This window comes from Schistocerca americana, chromosome 6, assembly GCF_021461395.2.
Source record: "Schistocerca americana isolate TAMUIC-IGC-003095 chromosome 6, iqSchAmer2.1, whole genome shotgun sequence".
NCBI lineage: Eukaryota > Metazoa > Arthropoda > Insecta > Orthoptera > Acrididae > Schistocerca > Schistocerca americana.
The window spans coordinates 419,796,372-419,823,215 of NC_060124.1; the positions used below are offsets into that span (position 1 = coordinate 419,796,372).

General features: G+C 37.1%; 1 protein-coding gene and 1 pseudogene across 3 annotated transcripts in view; both read left to right on the plus strand.

Annotated features, from left to right (window-relative positions):
• The window catches only part of LOC124619552 (formin-2-like), a 245,192-nt gene that overhangs the window by 162,811 nt on the left and 55,537 nt on the right, over window positions 1-26,844 (plus strand). For 2 of the 3 annotated variants that reach the window (XM_047146025.1, XM_047146026.1), the window contains exons 4-6: window positions 7,000-7,165; window positions 8,437-8,514; window positions 18,322-18,530. In XM_047146025.1, coding sequence (XP_047001981.1) covers window positions 7,000-7,165; window positions 8,437-8,514; window positions 18,322-18,530 — 453 coding nt within the window. The remainder of the gene's footprint in view (window positions 1-6,999; window positions 7,166-8,436; window positions 8,515-18,321; window positions 18,531-26,844) is intronic. The other variant, XM_047146027.1, reaches the window with a different exon arrangement.
• LOC124620395 lies at window positions 4,168-4,285 on the plus strand (annotated as a pseudogene).

Consider the following 26,844-nt stretch of genomic DNA (forward strand, 5'->3'; position numbering starts at 1 on the left):
ATTATTATTATTATTATTATTTTGACATATCTACAGACTTGACCCATTCATTTGCACCTGTTTGTTTGTATGCTGTTCTATACTGTCAGGGAAAACATTCTCTACTGAATGCACACTTCAGAATGATCTGTGTGACAATGACCCAATTCTGGATATCTGTGTTTTGAAGTACACCAAAATCAAAATGCAATATGTGTAAGCTTTGGAAAACTTGGTGGACCTATCATATTAGAGAGAGAATAACAGAGGGCACAGTTACAGTTGCATGTGGATCATATGCATTCATTCTGTCATTATCTCACTCACACATCATTTTCCTTAAATCTGATAATAATCCTGAAGAAGCTTCTGGAAGATGTTCTGTTGTCAAACTAACATAACACAGTCTTGAGGGAAGGTTGACAAAGTATGGCAGAAAGGTCTCTCTCTCTCTCTCTCTCTCTCTCTCTCTCTCTCTCTCTCTCTCTCTCTCCATCTCTGTATCTGTCCATGTTGATATGAGGCTGGGATTCCTAAGTGCAAACTTGGCAGAACACAGCTTTTTGGTTAACTTATCCATGTACTGATGACATCTCTGTTTAATATCCATTTCAATATCTATCTAAAAACAAAGATGATGTGACTTACCAAATGAAAGTGCTGGCAGGTCGACAGACACACAAACAAACACAAACATACACACAAAATTCAAGCTTTCGCAACAAACTGTTGCCTCATCAGGAAAGAAGGAAGGAGAGGGAAAGACGAAAGGATGTGGGTTTTAAGGGAGAGGGTAAGGAGTCATTCCAATCCCGGGAGCGGAAAGACTTACCTTAGGGGGAAAAAAGGACGGGTATACACTCGCACACACACACATATCCATCCACACATCAAATACAGTGTGGATGGATATGTGTGTGTGTGCGAGTGTATACCCGTCCTTTTTTCCCCCTAAGGTAAGTCTTTCCGCTCCCGGGATTGGAATGACTCCTTACCCTCTCCCTTAAAACCCACATCCTTTCGTCTTTCCCTCTCCTTCCTTCTTTCCTGATGAGGCAACAGTTTGTTGCGAAAGCTTGAATTTTGTGTGTATGTTTGTGTTTGTTTGTTTGTGTGTCTGTCGACCTGCCAGCACTTTCATTTGGTAAGTCTCATCATCTTTGTTTTTAGATATATTTTTCCTATGTGGAATGTTTCCCTCTATTATAACCATTTCAATATCTAGAAATTTTACACAAGAAGTTTTGTCTAGTGCATGTGTACTGATTTCTCACTTCTGGTATCTGTAAGTAATTTCTATTAAAAATTAAGCTGTTTACTATGATCCAGATGTATGCCTGTTAAAGTATTTGTTTGCCTATATCTGGTATGAATGTGTTTGGGAGATTTATTATATTTGTACCACCCACAAACATAATCATGTCTGAAAAGTCCAGGGTAAGTTGGAATGTAGCTCAAGAACAGGAGAGGGCCAAGTACTGAACATTTTGGAACTCTATATTTGTTTTCCACACACCAAATTCAGTTTTATTACTGTGGTATCATTTTTTAGTACTCTCTTGATGAGACGTGATGCTACTTATGTAAGGCCAAGTCTTTAAGATCATAAAACATTTGACATTACTTTTTAACACACACTTTCTTTACTATATTGCTTATATTAAGTTCCTTTACCTGTTGATGTGTGTAAGGCTTCATGAGGATATTCCCTAAATACCCGACAATTACATGTGAAACACAGTTCTTCTTTTTATTACAAAAGTTTATTTGCCTAGACCACCCAAAAATACACAATCATTACTAGTTTCAGTGAAATTAAATCACCATTTCAGATCATTTGTATAGCAAAAATGACATGAAGATTGGGATTTAATTTCAGTGAAATTGGTAATCATAGTGTATTTTTATGCAACCTGGTGGACAAACTTCTGAAATAAGAACAACAACCATGTTTAGATTTTGAGATTGCCTCCAATACAGCTGGCACTGTCAAGTAATCATCATTATCCCATATAAAATCTCACACTATCTTAGCACCTCATGTCCAGATCAATCCTCATGTAGAGAATCTTTAGATTAGATTTACTTTCATTGTAATAGATCCATAGTGAGAGGTCCTCCCAGATGTAGAACATGCCAGAAAAACAATAATACATAACAAATATTTACAACTAAAACAAATAAGCTAATGTATCTTCCACAGGTCCCAAGTGGAATGATCAACATTTTTTTTAATGAACACTCTATGAAAGGATCATTTTACAACACTCATTTACTAAGATCGCATTAATGCACTGAATTTAAAATTTAAAAGAAAAAAGTTTATTTTATTTTTTTTAAATTTTTTTTATACAGTAATAAACATATAATAGAACTATTACAATACTTATTTACAATGAACGCATTACTGAACTGAAATGATACAGAAGTTAGATTGTACTTTATATATAAACACACAAAAATCTGTTGTTCTACTGAGAGATTCATCAATGAAGTAGAAGGAGTTGGCTTTTTATGGCTGCTGCTGGCAAGTTATTGAAAATGTGTGTTCCTGAATAATGCACACCTTTTTTTTATAAGAGTAAGTGACTTTAAATCCTTGTGAAGATTATTCTTATTTCTAGTATTGATTCCATGAAATGAGCACTGTTGGTTTGAAAAAGTGATATATTTTTAATGACAAATTTCATTAAGTAATAAATATATTGGGAAGCAGTAGTTAGTATTCCTAGTTCCCTAAACAGGCCTCTGCAGGATGTTCTTGAGTTCACACCACATATAACTCTTATTGCACGTTTTTGTGCCTGTAAAACTTTATCTTGGCTTGATGAATGACCCCAAAAAATAATTCCATATGACATTATGGAGTGAAAGCAAGCATAGTACGCCAGTGTTTTCATTTTTATATTCCCTATGTCTGACAGAATTTGCATTGCAAATAGAGATTTGTTTAGATGCCTGAGCAGTTCTGTGGTGTACTCCTCCCAGTTGAATTTATTATCAAACTGTAATCCTAAGAATTTAACATTGTCCACTTCTTCTATCTGCTTGTCATCATATGTTAGGCATATACTCGTGGGACATCGCTTACAAGTTCTGAACTGCATGTAGTGTGTTTTTTCAAAGTTTAGTAACAAAGAATTGGCTAGGAACCAGTGACTAATGTCCACAAATATTTTATTAGCCGATATTTCCAAGACAACACTTGATTTGCTATTTATTGCAATGTTTGTATCATCGGCAAACAAAACAAACTTGGCATCTGGTAATGTTACTGATGAAAGGTCATTAATATACACAATAAAAAGTAAGGACCCTAAGATGGAACCTTGTTGGACCCTACATGTAATTAGTTCCCAGTTGGATGATGCCTGATAGCTTAATATATGTCTCTTTCCTAATAACACCCTTTGTTTCCTGCAGAGATATAAGATTTGAACCATTTTGTAGCATTTCCTGTTACACCATAATATTCTAATTTTCTTAAAAGGATATTGTGATTTACACAGTCAGATGCTTTTGACAGATCACAGAATGTACCAGTTGCCTGGAATTTTTTGTCTAATGAATTAAGTAAATTTTCACTGCAAATGTAGATAGCCTTCTCAACATCAGAACACTTTAGAAATCCAAACTGCGACTTTGACAGTATGTTATTTGTGATAAGGTGGTTATAAAGCCAAATGTATATTACCTTTTCAAAATTTTTTGAGAATGCTGGCAAAAGTGAAATTGGATGGAAATTTGACGCTATTTCTTTATCTCACTTCTTAAACAGTAGTTTAACTTCAGCATATTTCAACCATTTAGGAAATATTCCACTGATAAACAATTTGTTACATGGATAGCTTAATATGTTATTTAACTCAGAATCACAGTCTTTAATTAACTTTGTTGATATTTCATCATACCCACTAGAAGTTTTTGATGTTCAAGGTTTTATGATGGATATTACTTCTGCTGGGGTAGTGAGGGGCAAATTTATATTATGGAAGTTACTTGATATGTCTGGTCTGAGGTATCCCATGGCAGCATCTACAGATCCTGACAACCCCATCTTTTCAGTAACAGTTATAAAAAAATTTGTTGAAAAATTCTGCAATACTATAAACACCTGTCACCAATGTATCATTTACTCTTAATGCTATTTTCCCCTCTTCATGTCTGGTCTCCTCCTTCACTATATGCGGCAACGGCCTTGCCGCAGCGGATACACTGGTTCCCGTCAGATCACCAAAGTTAAGCGCTGTCGGGCGTGGCCGGCACTTGGATGGGTGACCATCGGGGCCGCCATGCGCTGTTGCCATTTTTCGGGGTGCACTCAGCCTCATGATGCCAATTGAGGAGCTACTCGACCGAATAGTAGCAGCTCTGGTCGAAGAAAACCGTCATAATGACCGGGAGAGCGGTGTGCTGACCACACGCCCCTCTTATCCGCATCCTCATCTGAGGATGACACGGCGGTCGGATGCTCCCGGTGGGCCACTTGTGGCCTGAAGACAGAGTGCTGCTTTTTTTCCTTCACTATATCCCATATCTGTCATTTGTAAGTAGTCAAATGACTTTGCACCAAACAAATATATGTTTCAGTAAGACCACTAGTACCATTACTTTCTAATAGACTTCCCTTACCTTCATAATGGTTTCTAATGAGAAATTTCAAATATATTTTTATGTGTATCAGAGAAATTCTGCACTAGTTCATTTGGGGATTCTGGTAATATAGTTTTTGAAAAAAGCTTTATCTTTTGAAGACAAGATATTGCACCAAGACAGAATGTCAAATGTTGGTGAGAAACTTCAATGCAGTAAGTTGAACTTCAGTACTTATTAGCACATATATTTACTTTCCTCTTAGTCACTTTTGATTGATCAGCATTTTCAGTCTTTCACTGTATGAAGAGCAACAATTCAAGGGTGAAAAATAGCGACCACGTTGATCGTTACTTCTTTTTGAAATGTCACATGTTGCTGTACAATTACCTGAAAACTGCAATTCAAGTAGTGTCAACGCTTTTCATCGGAATGCGAAAAAGTTTTTTTTCTGTTACGTACTCATTATTTGGAACATAATGTAGGGTCAGCCATATTCACAAAATAAAAGAAAGTAGACATATAACTGTGCATTATTTACAAAATTAAAATTGTAATTATGAAGTTTAGGTATGACTATAATTAAAAATTAACATATGTTTACACAGTTTATATAATGATTTAAACAATATCAGGGAAACTTGTAAATATATTTCATGAAAGCAAAACAAAATGCAATGATCCCAGTTACACCCTTATAAATGAATTGTGTATTACTAATAAAAGAAGATAAATGTGAATTGAAAGAGACAGTGGAAGTGGGCATATGCCATCATCACAGCATTGCGTAAATGGGAGTAATGTTTGAGAAAGACAGTTACATAGCTAACATTAGCAATTAAAATTTTAGATGTACTGTGGAAAATCCAGGATGAAATAATAACAATATTATGAAAAGGATATTTGCTACTCACCATACATCGGACATGCTGAGTCGCAGATAGGCACAACAGAAAGACTGTCAATCAAAGCTTTCAACCAAACAGGACTTCATCAGAATAGGTGGGCCTTGGCAGCGAGAGCCTGTGTGTGTGTGTGTGTGTGTGTGTGTGTGTGTGTTTTGTCTATTCTGTTTAAAACCTTTGTTTGACAGTTTTTTGTTGTGCCTATCTGTGACTCAGCGTCTCTGCTATATGTTGAGTAGCAACAATCCTTTACATAGCACAGATATACTGTGAAATAAATCAGTATGAAATATCTCTTCTATGTTGTCTGCAATAAGCATTATTGCAAACTGATAGGATGGGCAAACTGTTTCGCACAATAAAAAAATTTTGACACCAGAACATACAGTAAAATGATACCAACTGAAAGCCAATCATTGAGTACATCTTTGACACACTGATTTGCTGATTTAATCATGCTACAATTAATAGATAATACTAGATATATTTATATAATAGAGGGAAACATTCCACGTGGGGAAAATATATCTAAAAACAAAGATGATGAGACTTACCAAACAAAAGCGCTGGCAGGTCGATAGACACACAAACAAACACAAACATACACACAAAATTCTAGCTTTCGCAACCAACGGTTGCTTCGTCAGGAAAGAGGGAAGGAGAGGGAAAGACGAAAGGATGTGGGTTTTAAGGGAGAGGGTAAGGAGTCATTCCAATCCCGGGAGTGGAAAGACTTACCTTAGGGGGAAAAAAGGACGGGTATACACTCGCACACACACACATATCCATCCGCACATACATGTGCTAGAATTTTGTGTGTATGTTTGTGTGTCTATCGACCTGCCAGCACTTTTTTTTGGTAAGTCTCATCATCTTTGTTTTTTGATATACTAGATATATTGATATACAATGATGAAGATGAAAAAACCAGTACTGCAACAGCTATAATGATATTGTAATATTAAGTCCATGGACCTATGTGCAATTTCCAAGCTTTGTGAAGAATTAGGTACACTTGAAATTACATTGTGATCCCAACATAACCAGATGACATGTTTGGTTTCTCATCATAATTACAAATGTGACATACAGCACACAATAACAATACCACTAACCTGTCACAAATTGTGTTATGTGACATGACACCCACAAGATCATATGCACGGAGGGTATTGACATGTAGTTATGTGTAGGTATGTCTACAGTGAGAAGCAGAGATCTTGCTGTTAACAGAACAAGAACAGCTGACAGATGGTTGATAAGGTGGATGATAGAGTAATATGTAGTTTTAGAAATTTATACAGACAATAGTCATACAAAAATCTGACAAGAAAGAAATGTGCCTCAAGAGAGCATCTGCTCTATTTTCCATTTTTGTGCATATGACACATTTCACTTCTGCCTCTTACCTACACTACTATCATGTTAATGTCATACAATTCTCATGCAACTATGTTATAATAAAAACATGTATTGTATTTAAAATTTCTATGAGGAAGATGCCTTTGAATTGTCTGTGCAGCCGGACCTGATGTATTACTGGGCACATACAGAGGCACCTGCAGCGGCACCCCCAACCCCAGGGAAACTGACAAGTTTAGCCTGGCCTCCTCCCAGCCCTATAGGAATCCCACAGGAACCTGTCAGTTCTGTCGCAAATCGACCAGGAGCACGCTACACAGAAGCTGGTATGTTCACCAATACACTTATTGTATGGAGTAACTGTCACTTCTTATTCAGTACTGAATAAAATCTAGTTTTAGTCTAAAAATGTTTATTAATGCTCAATGCATTCTAAACCCTGTGGGTTCATCTTCTACTGCTGCCTATGAAAATAACATTCTCCTACATTGGAATTTTATCTTTATGTGCTACTTACAAAAATATTTATAAATTACATTAATCCAAGTCAATTTTAAATTTATTTCACAGATATTTGAAAACAAAGGTGGAAGCACATTGGTTGCAAATATTTACAGCTACTTTTCTGTGCAATCTAATTCATTCAACACTACACTTCCTCCCTCACACTTGCATATTTTTGTATTATTTTCTGTATCTTCCTGTGCTGCACTTCCTCCATCACTCTCATGCATTTTAGTGTGTTATTTTCTCTACCTTCATGTGGCACATTTCATCCCTCAGGCTCATGTACTTTCACACATTATTTTCTATACCTTCCTATGCCACACAATGCATATCCTCAAAATTTTAATTTATGCATGTATATATTATCTTTCCATTAACAAGTGACACTCAAAGATAAATTACAATATACTACATGCTGTTGCAGTCATTTTTCGTGCTTGCCTCTCCCCCAGTTAACTCCCCCCCCCCCCCCCCCCCCCCAACTCACAATCATATCTCACCCCTTCTCTCATGCACAATTACTACTCCTTTCACTCCACTCTGTGCTCTTCTTTTACTGCCCCACTTTTGCATTCTTCTGCCACATTGATGCACCTTTCTGCCCCATGCTTAACATCATCCTTATGCCCTAAATTTCTGTCCCTTCCACCTCCATTCTCACCATCCATACCCTGTTCCACAGTCTCTCTTCTTCCCTTTTCACCTCTTTTTTTCACATCTCTCACTAACCTCTAGTACCTCTCTCTCAATCTCTACTGCATCCCCTCTCCACCTCTTCCTCTGTCTTCCTATATTCATCCTATACTCCTCCTTCTCTGTCCTTCCCCACCCCTGCTCCACTCCACCTTATCCCCCAGCACCATCCACACTCCGCCCTCCTGATTCTCCTCCCTTTCCCTCCCCAGCCCCATCTCTGTTCCATTTTCTGCGATCCCCTTCTGTCTTATTTATTATATTAAATATGATTCAACAGTGTAATCCAAGATTTAGGCAAAAACTGTACGTTACAAGGTAACATTGTTATAAATATAGTTAAGTTTGTATAGTGAAATTCTGTCACAAAGTGTTCAGTTTTTGAATCATTTATCAGATGGTACTCCAGTTTCTGCTCCTCCAACACCTGCAGCAGGGAGTGTGGACAAGTCAATACGCAGATTAGAAGAAGAAGGTAGCCTCAATTGTTATGGCTAATGATCCTTTGTGGCATGAGTAAATATGCACTTTGCACACAGGGATTATTTGTAGAAGCTTTAGAATCAGCTGTGTAGATTAATTTTTTTGTTTAGCTGCCATTTATTTTTTACTTTCATTTCCATGGAAAGTAGTTCCTCTTGATGACTTTCAAGTTTTTGGTAACAGTAGAAAACTCTGGTAAACTCTGCTTTCATCTTAAAGCTTCTCAAATTGCTCAGTCTTTCTGAATTATGAGCATTCGTTCCTGTAGTCTTTGCCATCTTTTATCCATCACTTTACAATTCCTGTTTTTTTTTTTTTAATTCAGTTATTCACGTGTTCTCTATGCAATTTTTCCAAGGCAAATACTTTTCAGTCTTGGTGACAATTATTTTTACATTGCAGTAACTGAGACCATACATTGCTACTGCCAGTATTTGGTTTTCAGAAGATGCTTTGGTACTTTAAGTTACCTGATTATTGATTTTAGTTGCACTTTTAAAATAAATTAGTTATTCTGTGGAGGTGATTGTGTAGTGTGTATTACTACACATCTTACAGAGCTCTCTTCAAATATCTTGCAATTTTTGCATTTACTTCCAATATATTTCCATATTAATAGTTATTATGACTACAAAAAGTACCTATTCACATGAACTATGACTTAGTCTACACAAACACAATACAACACATAAATAATGTTGTTTATGTAGAATTCCTTTCCTTGGTTCAGGATCTAAAATGAAGCAGTGTAATTTGGTCTAAAGTTCTTCAATTTGCTACCTGTGAATATGATTTGAGATATTTGACATCGATGCAAAATGGGGAAAATTATGTGTAGCATTACTATTTAGATTTGCTGAATGAAAATGTGATTAATTGCATGAAACATCTTTTAGTTTAAATAGTTTTTCCTTTTTATAACACATTGACGTATCTTTTGAAGTTAATTAGTACACACATAAATATTAATAACAGACAGGAGATAGGCAGCAGCTACTTAGTAGAACTAGGAAAGCAGTTCATTTATTCTATGTAGTTATCTGATTTTCTGCTAATTTAGTTATGTTCATTTGTATCTTTACAAAGCATTAATAATGATAAGCAAATATGAAGACAGCCTATTAAAATAATTTCTCATTGTTATGTGGGGCAGTGGGTTTTATTGTTCATCCACAGCAAAAGGGTATGTAAATTACTTAAATAAATAACCTGAAAGTAGTCTTAAATGTGATACTGAAATGTGATTTATCTATCTTGTAACTTACAATTTTTGAATCATTTGATGTGTAAGGAGACATGTCAAGATTTACAATAAGAAACATTTTAAAGGAAATTATTCAAAAGTTTGCATTATTACGTATAAATTTCTGAGATACTGCTCCACAGATACATACTGCAATTTCTAGTAGATAGACACAAGATGTATAATTATCTTGTTCAAACTGTGAAACTGTCCTAAATGAATTCTCCAATAGCATAATACCACTTTTCCACCTGAAGAGTAAATAGTAATCTTTCAAGTGAACCAAATTCTTTGTTAAATATATTATTACCTTGCCATTGTAGATCTGCATCGTGAGATATACTGTGGGTGACATACAATATGATACAGTATGGAATAATAATACTTTATTGCTCAAATGGTAAACTATAGCAAAGCACATTTGCACGATTCAAAATCGTAGAGCATACTAATTACACACAGTCAGCTTAAAAGATTGTCCATTGTGAAGCCAGATCTACTGTCAGTGCGGTTACACAATGTGGTTCCCCATAGAGTACCCACCGCCCTCCTCTTCCCCCTCCATGGTGTGGACCATTAGGGGAAGGTGTGAATGTATTGTGAAGCCAGATCTACTGTCAGTGCGGTTACACAATGTGGTTCCCCATAGAGTACCCACTCCCCTCCTCTTCCCCCTCCATGGTGTGGACCACTAGGGGAAGGTGTGAATGTGGACCGATGACAGTACAATAAGACGACATCCCTATGATGGTGCTGACATCTCTGATGTGTCGAGGGCATTGCCCAGGATGGTATCCAAGCAATATGTGTTGCTGGTATTGTGGTCTGGCTCCCACTGCAAAGCATCTAGGTGGAAATCTTCCAGGTATGTCATTGGGTGCACAGTCCAGCAGTAGAGGGACTGTTGTGGAATGTCTGTTGCTAGGAGTGCTGTCAGGAGTTGTTGCGGTCCTCAGTTGCAGTGGTGGAGAGGTGTGATGTTCTGAGAGTTGTGATTGTAAAGAAACCACTGGAAGATAGCCTCAGTGTGATGGCTGCCAAGTCCATGTCATTGGCCAGTTCATAGGAATGTGTGCAATGCCGGCTTATGAAACTGTTCCCTGCATTGTGTTTGGTATGTTGACCTTTGGTGACCAGGAATTTGTCAAGCAGTTTGACACTATGATTAGTGGGTCAAGCTGAAATCATTAACAGCCAAGCTGCGTCTGGTTGAGTTGTCATTTTGGGTGATGGAGGTTGATTTGTTGCTGGAGGACGGGTTATCCTGAAGTGTCCATTTAGGTTGTAGATGGTTGATAGATAATGTGTTGTTTCTTCCACTCAGTAGTACTTAAAATTTTTGCCACCTTTTAGAACCTTGAGAGAACCTATATGAGGCTGCAAGGTGTGCCAAATTGTATTGTGAAGCATGGCATGGTCGTAGTCTGCGAGTGCCTTATGGATGAAAACTTCAGGGGCACCATGAGATTGTGGAGGCAGCATATTAAGTCGTGCAGAGAATTCTTTTAGCCTGTGTTGAGAGTGGGAAGAGCTGTGGTTTCTCCTGGCAGCACCTGTAGTGAGATGTCAGCAGAATGGGTGAGTGGCTTGCCATACAGCACTTCAGTAAGGGAGGCCTATAGATCATTTTTGTGAGCAGTGTGCATGCCCAGAATTGTACTGATGATGAAACTTCGGCCCAGCAAATGCTGTGGCACATCAGGGCAGCTTTTAGTATACAATACCATCATTCCACAAGGAATTGCTTTGAGGGTGATGAGCAGTAGTTTGATGATGATGAATGCCACAGAGGGCACATACTCCACTGAACAAGACAGATCCAAATTGTTGGTCTTGGTAGGTGGTTTTGGACACTGGACACCCATGCCGGGAAATCCAAGTGTCAGTGAAGGCTCTGAATGTTGATGCTGTTGACATGACTTGGAGGGGAATGCTGACATGTCTTCAAGGGGAGTGGCTTCTATGCACTGTGTGATGTGGTCAATGACTGAAAGGATGTATCAGTAACCCTCGAATTCAGGGAGAGGTCCCACCAGGTCTAGATGCATGTGTTAGAACTGCCCTTTTGGTATTTTAAACTGTCTGAGGGTTGGTTGTATGTGGTGTCCCACTTCATTGTTTTGACAAGGTATGCACGCGTGTGTCCCCTTCTTGAAATCTTTGTTGATGTTCGGCCATACGAAATGATCTGTAATGAGGCATATCATGGGTTGAACATTGGAATGTGACAAGTTGTGCAGCTGGTCAAATACGATCATATGAAACAGTTGAGGTACGAAGGGATGCGTTTGGTTCTGTGACACGTTACACCATATCTATCTTGTTGTGCTTGTGCCTGGTATCACACAGTGTTGGAGTTTAAGATTAGTTGTTGTATAATTGAGGGAGCCTTGGAGCTGTTTGTCCTGCTGTTGAGCCTCTGCAAATTTATTGTAGTAAGTTTGTGCAGAGATGACATTTATCCATGAGAGGTAATCAGCAACAACATTGTATGTGCTTTTCAGGTGATGCATGTAAGATGTAAATTGTACAGAGTAATCTAGTGGTGAAAATATTCTTTTCATTTATGTTATCATTTTTCCCTTTGAGGGCCTCTCTTAGTGGGTCTGAATAATGGCTGCCTTTGGGAGGTGATGCTGGTAGAAGCTGATCATCCCTAGAAATTGGTGTAATTGTTTGTAGTCTTATGGAGGTGGTGCTTGGTGCCTGTAATGTTAAGAACATGACTGACATACGTAGACTCAGGATGTCAGAGTTCACATTTTTCTTCATTAATTACAACACTGGTTGCAGTAAGTACATCAAAAGCTTGTATGACATGAGAGTTATATGTGTCATTATCCTGGGAAAAAGATGAGGATGTCATTGAGGTAAGCATATAGAAGGTTAGCTTAAATAGAACATTATCTAAAACCATTCCCATGTTTGGTCTATGTTTTTGAGGCCATAAGGTATACAGAAGCACTCAAATATGCCAAAGGCATGATGATTGCTATTTTTTGTACATGTTCTGTACTCATCTGTATCTGGTGGTAAGCGTCTTTGCTGTCCGGAATGCTTGAGACAGGTGCTCCTGCAAGGTAGTGGGTAAAGTCCTTCATATTTGGCTTTGGGTAAGTGTAAATTATGGGATCGGCATTAAGAATTCTGTAATCACCACATAAATGTAAAATACCATATTTCTTTGGCATTAGTTTAACGGGTGAAGGCTAGGAACTGTCTGAAGGTTTGACTATTCTGGCTTTTAAAAGTTAATTGACTGCTGCCTTGGCTGCATGAAGCTTGTCTGGCAGGAGACGGTGTGATCTGTGTTGATCTGGGTGGCCTGGCATGGTGGGGATCTTCTGTACCATTTCATTTGTGATGGTGCACTTGGTGAACAACACTCGTGGAGAATCTGTGGGTAGATGGTTGCAAGGGATGACAGCAGGGAATACTCGCGCAAGAGGAGTGTTATTAACCTTATTGACCTGTGAGGGCTGTGTGCACTTCCTCATGGGCTGGTGTACATGTGTTGGAAGTGTGTTGCACTGTCATGTTTGAATCACCATTCATGGCTGACGTTGGTTGAGATTCACGGCTGAAGTCAGTTGAGGGTTTTGTAGGTGGTGTCATGCTGTAGTGAACTCTTGTAGACATCTTTTGAATTGCCAATCATATTGTTTCATTCTCCTGTTTGACATGTACAGATTTCAGTTAGGTGTGAAGGTAAAGAAGTTGGTTTTGTTGAGTTTTAGTGGGTGAGTTGAAGCAGTTGAGTAGATGACATTACTGATGATCTGTTGGGATGTGATGCTGATCGTGTGTTGGGGAAGATGTAATAAGGATGTGTTGTGATGCAGGGCGGGTGTGACTGATGGTGCTAGCAATTTCATGATCAGTGTCACATTGAATGAGTGTGCTGTTGGACAAATCCAGCGGAAGAAAAGACTGGCAGAGGAAATTGGTGCCAAATACCAGTTCCCTGACATCCAAGATTAGAAAGTGCCATGTGACTGTCATTTAGCACCCTAGGTCCAAAGTGTGAGGTTCAGAGTCATAATTGGTGATTGCTGAGTTGTTTGCTGCATGGAGCTCTACATTGGTAGAGCTGTGTGCTGTGTCAGGAATGGTTGGAGATATTGCACTTATGTCAGAGCTGGAATCAACTAAATTTATTTATTTACATTATTTTGCATGGAGTCATCAATATGATGGCTTTCACAAATGTCAAGTACAGTTAAAAACATAAAATACATTTAGATATTAGCCTTACTGGTAGTAATTAGACTATAAACTGACACTTGTCAAAATACATTACATGTTACACATATTAATACACCCAATTATTATACATTATTTTATCTCTTAAACTTAATCACTTAAAATTTGTTGAGTGAATAGAGACACTTTTCAATTAAAAATTCTTTTAGTTTTGATTTGAATTGCTTTTTATTACTGTTTTTCATGGACTCTGGCAGTTTATTATACCATATCAGTCCATTAGTTTATGGGCTCTGGTCCATCGTTTGAAGTCTTGTTCTTTGTCGGTAGTAATTCTCTTTGGACCTGGTGTTGTTGTCATGTATATCACTACATTTTATTACTTCAGTTTTCTGTGAGACAAAAAAAGTAATTAATTTATAAAGATACCAAGAGTATATGGTGAAGGACTTGTGTTGTATGAAAACATCATGACAAGAGTCTTTGTAGCCTAGTCCATGTATAATCCTTAACCCTCTTTCTTGTAGCAATAGTACTAAGTTAAGGTGAATGTCTGCAGCACAACCCCATATTTATATACAGTAGCTAAGATGGGGATAGATTGTCCCATAATACACAGTTTTAAGCATGTGGGTGGGCTCCATTTTGGACAGTTGACTAAGGAGATACAGCAAATTGCTGAATTTTTTACATACAGGATTAATGTGGCTAATCCACCGGAGGTTTGAGTCCAGATGGACTCCTAAAAATTTACACTCGTTTGCTGTTTATCCCACTATGCCACATACCTCATTTACGCATGAGTGGTGTGAGCTGCCAGTTGTAAATATTAGCATCTGGGATTTATTTACATTGACCTTTAATCCTTGTGCTTGAAAATATGAACTTAATTCTAGTATTTCATTACTTGCTGAAAATTTTAGTTCCTCACAATCTTTACCATGAAATAAAACTGAGGTGTCATCAGCATAATTTACAATGCGCAAGTTAAAGGGGTATCCAACATCATTAATATATGCTAAAAAGAGGAAAGGTCCAAGAACTGAGCCTTGAGGGTCTCCCTGTGTCATGGTTTCACTTGTGGATTTAAAGGTTAAGATCGTATTGTCAATTTGATGTGTAAATTTGGTACACTGTTTCCAATTCACCAGATAGGTGGATAGAAGTTTCATTGATGCATCACTGATTTTTTTATTTTTTATTTTTTATTTTATTTATTTTTTTTTTATTTTTTTTTTTTAAGAGAAGCTCATGGTTTACAGAGTCAAAAGCTTTGCTCAGGTCGAGGAATATTCTATTCCAGCTATGTGCATACCCCATTCTATATTCCTATATGCTTCATGATGTAAGAAACTTGTAACAGCAGTGGCCGTGCTTAGGTCTTTCTTAAACCCATGTTGTGATTCGGTAAGCATTTTGTGTCTTGAGCAAAATGTTGTGACCTGTGATAGGATAACTGTTTCAAATTTTTTACTGATTGTAGGGATTAGTGATATCAGTCTAGAATTTGAAACTTCTTCTTTACTTCCCTTCTTATGGATTGGCTGAATTACACTTATTTTTAAGGTATTTGGGTATATGTTTTCATTAATGCTACAGTTGATAAGATGTAAGGTGTTTAGTTACTTCATTGGCATATTTCTTTAACACCACACTTGAGATACCATCCCACCCAGATGAATGGTTGATCTTTAGTTTTTGTATTGTGTTAAATATATCCTGTTGATGCACCTCCATAAATTTGAGCTCTGTACCATCCGTGACATCATTCCGTGTGCCATCCTGTAGATACATAACAGGGGCTGTTTGGTCAGAAGGAGAGATAAAATGTTTATTGAATAAGTTACATACTTCATTTGGTTCTTTCACTAGATGGCCCTTGTGTCCAATGCTAACTAGTTCACTCTGTCCCTTGCTGGTGGCTTTACAATGTTTATTGATTAATCTCCAAGATGCCTTACCTATGTTGGCTGAACACTCTGTTGCATCATTGTTTATCTATTTCCTCAAGTGTAAAAGTCTGTCTTAAAAGGTTTTTTGGTTTGACTTTACTTTTCCTTAAATATATGGAGTTTTGTTTCCTTATATAAACAGTCAAGATCATATATTTCCTGCCTTAACTTAATTAGCCTAGGTGTAAGCTTCAGCCTAGTATTACTTTAAAGATGAGAGTTGGTTCATACACTGGTTATTTCTTTGACAGGGCAGCAGCAGTTGAAATGCTTCAGCACTGTCCTATAAATTTTTTCTCATTTGTTTTCTAACCCTTTAGTTTGGTTAATAGTGTCCTATTTCTCCTCTGCTAACTTAGTTTTGAAGGTGCTGATGTTGGTACTATTCAAAATCCACTTCTTCTCAATTATCTTAGTTGCTGTTGGTACAGCAAACCTTAAATATTCTAGCACCTGACTATAGTGATCTGAGTACTGAAAATCAACACTTTGAAAGTTAACATTGTCTTTTACATTTTTGTTGACTATTACATAATCTGTGTTACTGGAGCTTGACTCTGTTACTCTAGTGTCAGAGTTCACTGTACTTGTAAGATTATTTGAGTTTAGTGTATCTGTTATTTTCAAATAGGTTATACTACAGGAGTTTGCATCAGTATTCAAGTCTCCAACTATGCTAAGGTCAGTGGGGCCTGTTTGTGTAGTTGCCCTATTAAGTCTATCAATATAGTACAACACATCTGTATTTTGTGGGCGGTACATACTAATAACTTTGTTTAGCTAACCTGCTTGAATGAGTGTTTATGTGGACCACAACACCAACCATTGCAATTGTACCTTCTTTGCAGTATTGTTCAACAAATGAGATTTTCTTAAATGGAAGATATTAATTTACGAATATTGCCACCCCACCCCCTTTGTGTTGTTGCCTGCAGTAACTATCTGCTACCACATAACCATCTAAATTGTCTTTTAGTCAATGTACTGTAATTACTAACAGGTGTGATGAATTCTCATCCACAACTACTTGCAGCAAACTGCACATTTAGATGCATTATACTAAAGGGCACTGATATTTTACACTTTGTGACATGGTATTCTGAATGAGTCAAATTATTACACAAGTCTGTAACACTGCACTGTAACGATGATTTACTCACTTCCAAGCCAGTTTCTTTGGCATGTGAACAGGGTTCCTTCCAATCCAAGGGGTTTAGTTCAGTAAAATCATGTTGCTTGAAACTGAGCATAAAAATACTTGTTGATTATAATCTAAGATGATCAGGTCCGTGGTTTTATGCAGCTCTTTACAAGGTTCTGTTATCTGGTTCACTAACTTGAGCTTTCCATTTCTGTTTAAGTGAAGTTTGTGCCTGGCATGTTCTTCATGTTTCAGTTTACTTATGTCTAGCAAGTGCAACATGATTTAGTTTTTTTACATAGTTTCTGCAGCTCTAAATTATAGTGCTCAGTTTCTGTATTAACACATGACCACTGTGGGAGATCTTGTCGCACTGGAAGGCTTATTAGGGTAACATTTGTGTTGTACAGTTTCGGCAATAACTTCCTGTAAGCTACAAGTGCTGACTTGCCCTCGTTTTTGAAAACATCGTTGGTGCCGCCAATGATTACAATGTGGTCGTCTTTTTTTAGATTGTTCGTTTCTGATAAATTCTTGACTACAGCACTTAATGCAGCTCTGCGTTTAACTTTTGTGAATACAGAATATTCATTGTGTGAAGCTTCATGAACGGGAGCTGAAAGGCTTTTTCCGTGGCTGTCTGCATACAGTAATAACTTTTTGTGCTTCCAGGCATTACAGTTTTTCTGTTTCAGTGTTTATCGGAGGATTCGTTATATTTACTTATGCTTACACTATTCGTTGTGTCGCTGGCTGAGTCTAGTGCTGAAAACTTATTCGATGCAACTGGTGCACTGTTTCTAGTGCTTTGTTTGTTTTTGTTTTTCACTTTCTTAATGGTTTTATGTTCAGTTTTTGGACTTTACTGCAGTCCACGTAAATTTATTTGTAGTTCTCATTACTAAACACAGCTTTGTGCCCTTCATCCCTTGAATGTGGTTGATGATTCTTTGGGGGAGCCATCCAGCCTCTTACAGATCCACAACATGACCACCCTGAAACTCAATGAATGATTTGAGTTCTACTCATCATTGCCGTGCGTAATAAGTTTCAGTATGTATTAACAATTTTATGGCTAAATTAAGCACTAAATTCAAAGCACTGAAACTTTTGCAATGTACATACCTATTTTTAGCTTTTTAAAGTGCTGGCATGAAAACTAACACGTGCTAGTGCTACTATTTTTCCATTATATGTAATTCCAGGAAGCAGTTATGTTTAAAAAGTGCTATAATTTAATATTCACCTTCTCTGTCACAGAATTCCAGCAAGTGGTTATGGGCCTGAAACGAGAACACCGTGAAACTCTAAACAGGCTAATACGAAATCAGGAAGTAGCTTTATTCAACCTGCGGGGAGAGCATGAACAGAAGGTCTACGAGTCAGAACAGAGGATAGCTGAGCTAGAAGAACTTGTTGACTCTTTGAGGCAACAAATGGAAGCAAATAAGACCATAGCTGATATAGAGGTGGGTAGCTTGAAAGTGTCAAGATTACCATAATGTAGCAGATAAGTTTATTTGCCTTCTATATAACAAACAATAAGTATTCTGACATCGTTGCAAATTGTTACTGTTACCAAGTGTTACTATCAATGTTTCATTGTGTGGAATTTTTCCTTTAAATTTTGTGCTAAAATCAAAATTCATGTTTAGTGTAAAAAGGTTTTGGAAGAATATATGTACTGCCCAGTATTTATTATACTTTGATATCCATATTTAAGATAATGTTATTAAACTAAGAAATTTTGTCATGTTCATAGTATCTGTAGTTGCCTAGTAGACTAGCTGATAAATAAATTGAGAACGCATGAAATAGAGCTGAAACCCTCTGAATTGCTCTTTGCAACAGTAAATGTAGTAAGGGAGGTGCATGATGATGTGAAGTTGTTACTAACAAACTTTGATCACTTGCATCACATGACCATAATGGAACATTAAGCAGACATGGCCACATTATTATTCATGTATAAATTATTAAAGGGTTACAGTTGCAGGAAAGCTGCTACATATAAAATAATACAGTCGTTGTGAAAGAATTTATCAGTTCACTTTTCTATCAACTTCAGATTCACTTTACACAGGAAGCATTTCACAGCTTGCCAATTAATAAGTAAGGAAGACTTTTTCAAAGACACTGGAGTCACACATATGGTAGGCTGGTAGATCAAATCCACACCCAGCCATCCAGATTTCTATTTTCCATGGTTTTCCTAAATTGTGTAAGCTGAATGCTTGGATGGTTCCTTCAAAAAAAGACTCTGCTGATTTCCTTCCTCATCCTACTACATTATGAGCTTCCTTCTAAATACCTCATCATTGAGAAGATATATAACCCCCCCCCCCCCCCACCTCTCTCTCTCTCTCTCTCTCTCTCTCTCTCTCTCACACACACACACACACACACACACACACACACACCTTTTTTTCTGTTGCTGCTTACTTTTTATATGCAACATAGGCTGCCATAAAAACTGCTCTATTTAAATACTGCGAAACTAAATGAATAGATTTATATTCATTTTGCATGCATCTGGTGTGATGTTACAGAGACCTCAACAGAAATAAATCAATGTATATGTATAGGTGGTATGTAATTTTGCCACAATAGTGCAGAAGTTTCAAAGAAAACAAAAGCAGACAAATTTATTTGCCTTTAATTTGAAGTTTATGTAAGAAAGCTGGAAAAGAAATACATCTGTATCTTTAGGTCTACTGTGAAAAGATGTTACAGAATTTTCACCGGAAGCATTCACCAGAAAAATTCTTTACCTCAGCATTCACCATGTGTCCATGAGAAAGTGTGCAAAAAACCAGTGGGAAAGTGGTTACATAAAGAGCTGGTACATCAATAAAGAGGATTTCTGTTTGATTTCATGGAGAACTGGACTCTGTACTTTATGTTGCATGTACCTGATATTAGTACGTTCTCATATTGTTGTTCTTGGAAATGAGTACTTTTGTAACCCCTTAATACCTGAATAAATTTCTATATGAAAGATAAAACCAAAAATTCATGGCGCTTTAGAAGTAACTAAAACACTCAGCAAAATGTAGCACTTGTCAGAAGCTTTGGTAGCTTCATGCGGAATCAGCACCTACAGGCACTGGCGCTCAAAAACAGTTTACCTTCCAATCATTAGCACAACATTGGTATGATGCAAATTTACAACATCTGCCATTAAAGGGTTAGTAAGGAATGGTATGGTCTGCATAGACTTAAATGTTTTTCCTCTCCAAAGCATAGAGTACATTCGCTAAAATAAGAAATTCAAAGTATTTGAAAACAGTTTTACCTTGACTGAGTTTGTAAGTTACTACACAAAGTTCAGGGAAGTTAGAGTTAGTACATGACATAAGAGTGTTCGAAAGTTAGCTGTCAGCTGCCCGGTGTGCATAGTGAACCCTGCTGTTTTGGCAAAAGGGTTCATTACAGAAGTGCTGGCCTTAACCTGCCCATTTCCCCATTCCCTGCCCCCATCCCTCCACAATCCCATCCTGCAACACATGTCTTAACATTCCTTCTTGGAAATCATGAGCTCCAGGGTTCCATATTTTGACAGCCTTTGATTTTTTTTTTCTCACTGTCATTTGATTTTAGCTAGAACTCAATTTTGGCTTTGCTTGGTGATTTGTTTTTTGAATTTTGACAATTGTGACAGATATCACACAGTTGGCTTGTGATAATTTCTTGCCATGGTTACATATGTGTGCTAATGGCCTCGATGCAGTGGTAACACTGGTTCCTTTCAGATCACCAGAGTTAAGCACTGTGGGCTTGTCTAGCACTTGGGTGGGTGAATATGGTAGTAACCCAACCATAGCAGGTGTTGAAAATGACCCAGACATTTTTGCAACCTGTATATTACCCAGAAGCACTAAAAAACTAGGAATGTATGGGCTAATTCTTGACATATGGTAAGCTTATAATTACTCTCTCTGTGGTGAGGGTGACAGAATTTGGTGACCCTTGTAGAAATAACGCAGTGTTTCCCAACCTTTCTGAGACCATTGCTCCCTGAGCACAATCAGATATTAATTAGTGCCCCCCTCCCCACCATAATTAAAATTAGTGTTTAACTAAACTATAGAACGAAAATAATTTTCTTTGATTACTTCCATTTTTAAAATGACAGAAAATAAATGACATTTAGTTATTATGGGTGTTCCATTAAACCAAAAAGTAATGATTCAATGAGATAATTGGTACGGGTTATTTTAGAAACCTTCTTTTCTATATAAAATGATGATGCAGTCCTCAGTGCATTGCTATTGCTACTTACAACTCCTTCTCAGAAAGGAAAGCTAACTGTCCATGTTGAGGGTAGACACCTGTGACAAAATATGCTTTCTGTGCACCACTCCTCTTCCTAGAAACACTTTCTTCCCCCTCACCCTGCACTTCCATTCACAAGTAGCCAAGTTAAAATCTGTGTGCTGTACTTATGCATACTGTTTATAAATCACTTGAATGCTAGACTCCTTATCTCTGAACTGGCACAAACTGGAAGACTGCAGGCTGACAATGCTTTGTGTCTGATCACTGCCACAACGACAAATAATAATAACAATAATAATAATACTGAGCAGACCTACAGTAGAGTAGTATCCGTTAAGAAGTTACTGTTGCACTGTGCTATTGGTCAGTTCAGTTATTGTTTCCAACTGAAGAATGAAGCAATTTCTGGTCTATTGCTGGAACTATGTACAGCTCAGAGAAGGCATTTTCATGACATATTGAAACATATGTGATGGATGTGTCTCAATTTTACTGTTGTAGATGCAGGGTACATAGTACTATGAATGTGTGTAGTTGTTGGAATACAAGAGTGGGATGTTGTTCATACAATCGTTTCACTAGCTGTAATCTCCACCATACTGTGCCGCACATTAATTTTAGTATTTGAAAAGAAAATGTAATTCTTGGTAATTTATGTAGTCAGTATTACAGTCACGAAATGTTGATAATAGTAATGCTTGTTTAAAAGTAATTTAGTTTTGTGGCTGAAATACAATTACATTTGTTTCTGCCTCTCAGAATTATAATTCATCCCCAAGGTGGTAATCGCCCCCAGGTTGGGAACCACCACTCTACAGTAAGGTAGTAGCTGTTACAAAGTTGAAATTGTATTGTGCTGTCAGTTACTTAATTCATTGTTGTGAAATGAATAATAAAGTAATTTGTGGTCTATTGTTGGAGCTATGTGGGGCAGTCAGATGAAAAATTACAGATGGAAAAAAATATGTAAACTATTTATTATTTCAAAAGTAATCACCCTAACACACTTATTCCACTGTTAATACCAATCATGCAAACTAAGTGGACACTCAGTGCAGAGGCTGAAGGGAGCAACTGTGAATGGGAAATGCCTTTATAGTCACTCCCAACAGCCATTGAGCCAAGTGTCAACTTTCTTTGCTTGAACAGGACATTTATCCCACTATATGACAGGATGGTCACTGCCTTCATGAAAAAGTGTTTGCAGTTTCCTTCAGAACCATGACTGTACCCAGGCATGCACTTCTTTGTGCGAAGCAAATCAGTGACCACAAATGTCTTTCTTCGGGGCACCAAAACTATGGAAATCAAGGGGGGGAAAGATCAGACTGTACAGAGAACATGTGAGAGTTTCCTTGTGAAATCTCAGCAGCATAGTCAAAACAACAGGCACACCAGCTCCGGGGAAGTCTTTTCCTTTGATTGAAAGGGTCAATGCTGCTCTCTGATTTTCTGTAACAAGACACCACAAAAATTAATGCGCAGTGGTATGTGGGCACTTTGCAAAAATTGAAGCTTCCTATCAACTCCAAACACCCAGGAATGTTGATGTACAGCATAATTCTGTTGCAGAATAATGCTGGCTACATGTTGCCAATGTTGTTTTGGCTAGGCTGCAGAAGTTTCACTGGGAAGTCCTTGTGCACTCTTCTTATAGTCCCAATCTCTCTCCAAGTGATTTCCATATTTTTGAAGCCCTGGAGAAAGCCATGCATGGCTGTTGATTTGCTTCAAGCAAAAAGGTGCATGCCTTTGTACAACTGTGGTTCTGTGGGAAACCACAAACATTTTACCATGAAGACATTGACCACCTTGTCTCAGAGGGATTGTGTTTGAGATGATAAACATTTTACTTTCTTTTGTGCCATTTGTCTTGTTTTCACTTGACTGCCACTTATACTTACAACAAGAAGGCATTTTTGTGAGATATTTAAGCATATGTGATGTTCCTGTCTCATAGATGCATGGTACAAAGTATGTGTGTAGTGGGTGGTGTATGTGTGGAAGATGTTGTTCAAGCACTAGATTCACAAGCTGACAGGTTGTAGCCTCCACCACATTGTCATGGGCTACTGCTAGGACTGTACAGTCTTGATAATTTGAGGTGAATGGAACTGGGGCCACCTTGAACCACTGAAATCGGATTACTGAAATTTATGTGGGAAAAGAAGAAAACAATGTTTATAAGAATAAACCACACAAACAACACCCCATTTGATTTTTTTTCTTTGATTTTTTTCTTTTTTTCAAACTCTGGCTTCTTTAAATTTTTTTGGTTGAGAGATTCTTCAGAACATTTTTTGAAGAAAATTGTTCCAATTTAATTAGCTATATTGCCAAGTCATTTCAGTGTTCTAACTTAACATTCAGAGTCACTTCTTGCTTGTCAAGTCGTTTCAGTGTTCTGACTTACCATTCAAAGGCACACATTTGCTTTTCTTTGTTGTAGCAGTCATTTCTAGGTTTACACACAAAACACTTAACAAAGGAAATGAATGTAACACTGTACTTTACTTATAATGACAAACCTAAACCATTGCTTGCGACAAATGGTGTGATTTTGTAAACAATTAAAAACCAGGAGAAGCATATGTGTAGTGTTGTCGGACAGGTGTTGTTCCATAAGTGGGTGGAGGAAATGGATCCAGGTTCCATATGTCGTAAAAAAAGTTTTTATTGGTAACTTATGTAATCAGTATTACACTCTTGCAAAACAGTGATGGTGGTAATAATCTTTCAAAAATAAAATAACTTACTTTTTTTACTTGTTTTTACCTCCCAGAAAACTCAGAAAATTTGGGAGTAATTACCTCCAAGTTGGGAACCACTGAAATATCCAAATTGCAAGTGAATTGTCTACCTCGCTCATGCCATTTCTGAGGGTCAGATTACACCAATACTTACTAAAATCTGCTATGTCCCCTGTCAGGAGAAGCAAATGCAAAAGGGTAGGGGTCTGTAATGATAGGCAGTTCAGATATATGGTGTGTAATATCTCATTTAAGGAAATGATAGCTGAAAATTGTTCCAGTGACTATCAGAAAGATTTGAGATCAGTCTTGGTCATGAAATTTCATGGAAGTTTACAGTCAACACCATTGTCCCTAGAAGTGATTGTGGCCTCCATGGTTCTGAGTCAAGTTCTTCTGAGAAATGAACAAGACAAAACTGTGGGTACACTATATGAGGATGGTGAAATACCTTTATACCTCAAGAAGAATGTAATAATCGCAATATCAAAGCAGTCAGGGATGAACAAATGTATTACGAAACCAACAATTTGATAAGTCATGGTTGTAAAATTTAAAAACAAATTCCTCATCAAATTCTCAATCGCTGGACATTACTCAACAGCAGTAAAAAACCAGGACTACAGAAGAGCAGAATGACTGATTGAATCAGATATGGGGTAAGATCAGTTTGAGTTCTCAAGAAATTTAGGAATACAAGAGGCAACACTAACTGTAATTAAATGTTGGAGTAGAAATGAAAACTGTAAGCTTTGCCTATGACATTATGCTGTGAAAGATGGTATGTGATTTTATAGGATCATTTGAAGGAATGGACAGTGTCTGGAAAGACTCTTATAAGATAAAAATAAACAAAAGTAAATAAAAAGTAAGAGAGAGAAGTCAAATGAAATTAACTGATACTGAGGAAATTAGATAAGGAAACAAGACACTGGAAGTGCCAGGTATGTTAAGTTATTTTAGGTGCAAAAGAAGTGACAATGAAAGAAGTAAAGAGGAAATAAAATACAGGCTAGCAGTAGTAAGGAAAGTCTCCTTGGGAAAAAGTAATATTTTAACATCACACGTAAATTTAAATGTTAGGAATTCTTTTTTAATTGTGTTTATCTGGAGCTTGTGTTACATGTAAGGGGAATGTGGATGATAAACATTACAGACAAAAAGAGCATTGAAGCTGTTGAAATGTGGTGACAGATAATTAGATGAGTAGACTCAACAATTAATGAAGAGATACTGAATTAATTCAAGGAATCACCAGTTTGGTTCAAATGGCTCTGAGCACTATGGGACTTAACATCTGAGGTCATCAGTTCCCTAGAACTTAGAACTACTTAAACCTAACTAACCTAAGGACATCACACACATCCATGCCCGAGGCAGGATTCGAACCTGCGACCGTAGCGGTTGCGCTGTTCCTGACTGAAGCGCCTAGAACCGCTCAGCCACTGCGGCCGGCTCACCAGTTTGGTAATGGAAGGAAGTTTGTGTGTGTGTGTGTGTGTGTGTGTGTGTGTGTGTGTGTGTGTGAGAGAGAGAGAGAGAGAGAGAGAGAGAGAGAGAGAGAGGGGGGGGGTTTAGAGTTGATGCCAAGGGATGAATACAGTAAGCATGTTAAAATGGATATACATTGCATTACTTATGCAGAGAGGAAGAGTCTTAACGTAGAGGTCCCTCACAGAAGATAACAACAACAAAAAAATTACAGTAGCAATAGCTTACTGTATTTGGCAGCAAGTTTTCTATCATCACTGAAACAATATTAACACACTTTGACAGGTGTACCTGTCCTTTGAAGTGTAAATTACCTTAAAAAAATAAAGACATTTTAAGACTGGAATATAACACATGCCTCACAATTAGCTCTACATCCCCACTTTCTGGGATTGAGTCTGTAGCAAGAAGTTATTAATAATGATGATGATAAAAGAATATAAATATTTGTGTCACTGGCAAGCTTCAGTATTTTATCTATAAAAGTAAATATGCATACTTAGTTGTGAACTTCTACTTTTAATTTCTTTTTGATCAGGGATTTATTGTCTCTATTAATAATGCTAAGTGTACAAAAATAATAAAAAAAATAAAAAACATTTAAATGATGTACAGATGTATGCCTTCATAAAAACACATCATCCTTACTTTCTCTGTTTATGGCATAGACAAAGTTTTATGTTGCATTTTCACTCTTAGTGTTCAACTATACAGAATAATAATATAATCACATTGTTTTGCCATTTTACGAGAAATGCTATTATTAATGACATAATACAGAAATTTTTGTACAGCTTCATTTTGTAGGGTTAATACGGTATTTTGGAAATTTTGTTTTTTGTAATTCCTCATTATTCAAACAGATGCTTGCTATAGGTTCTGGAACTCGATGAAAAAATTGAACTGTGTATGTTGAATATTATCATAATTTAGTTATTGTTTGTTTACCTTTAACCATTCACTGTTAATTTTCCAATATTTAATTAATGACTCTTTCAGAAAGAGGGCTAGGTCTGTGTTTTTAATCCTTATGCTTGACTGGTTGCATCAATTATTAATCACCATGTTATGTAAATCTCTTGGTCCCATTGAAAAAGAGAACACTGGGGCCTTTGAAGAGGCAAGGTATACATGAATAAAGAAAGAAGTTTGCTGTTTTATCAACAGTAAACTGTTCATTACTTAGGACTATAACATTTTGTTTATAATTCCATTTGTGTTGTGTGTTCTGTCTCAGGTTGTATTACTCACCAAATATTTCTTG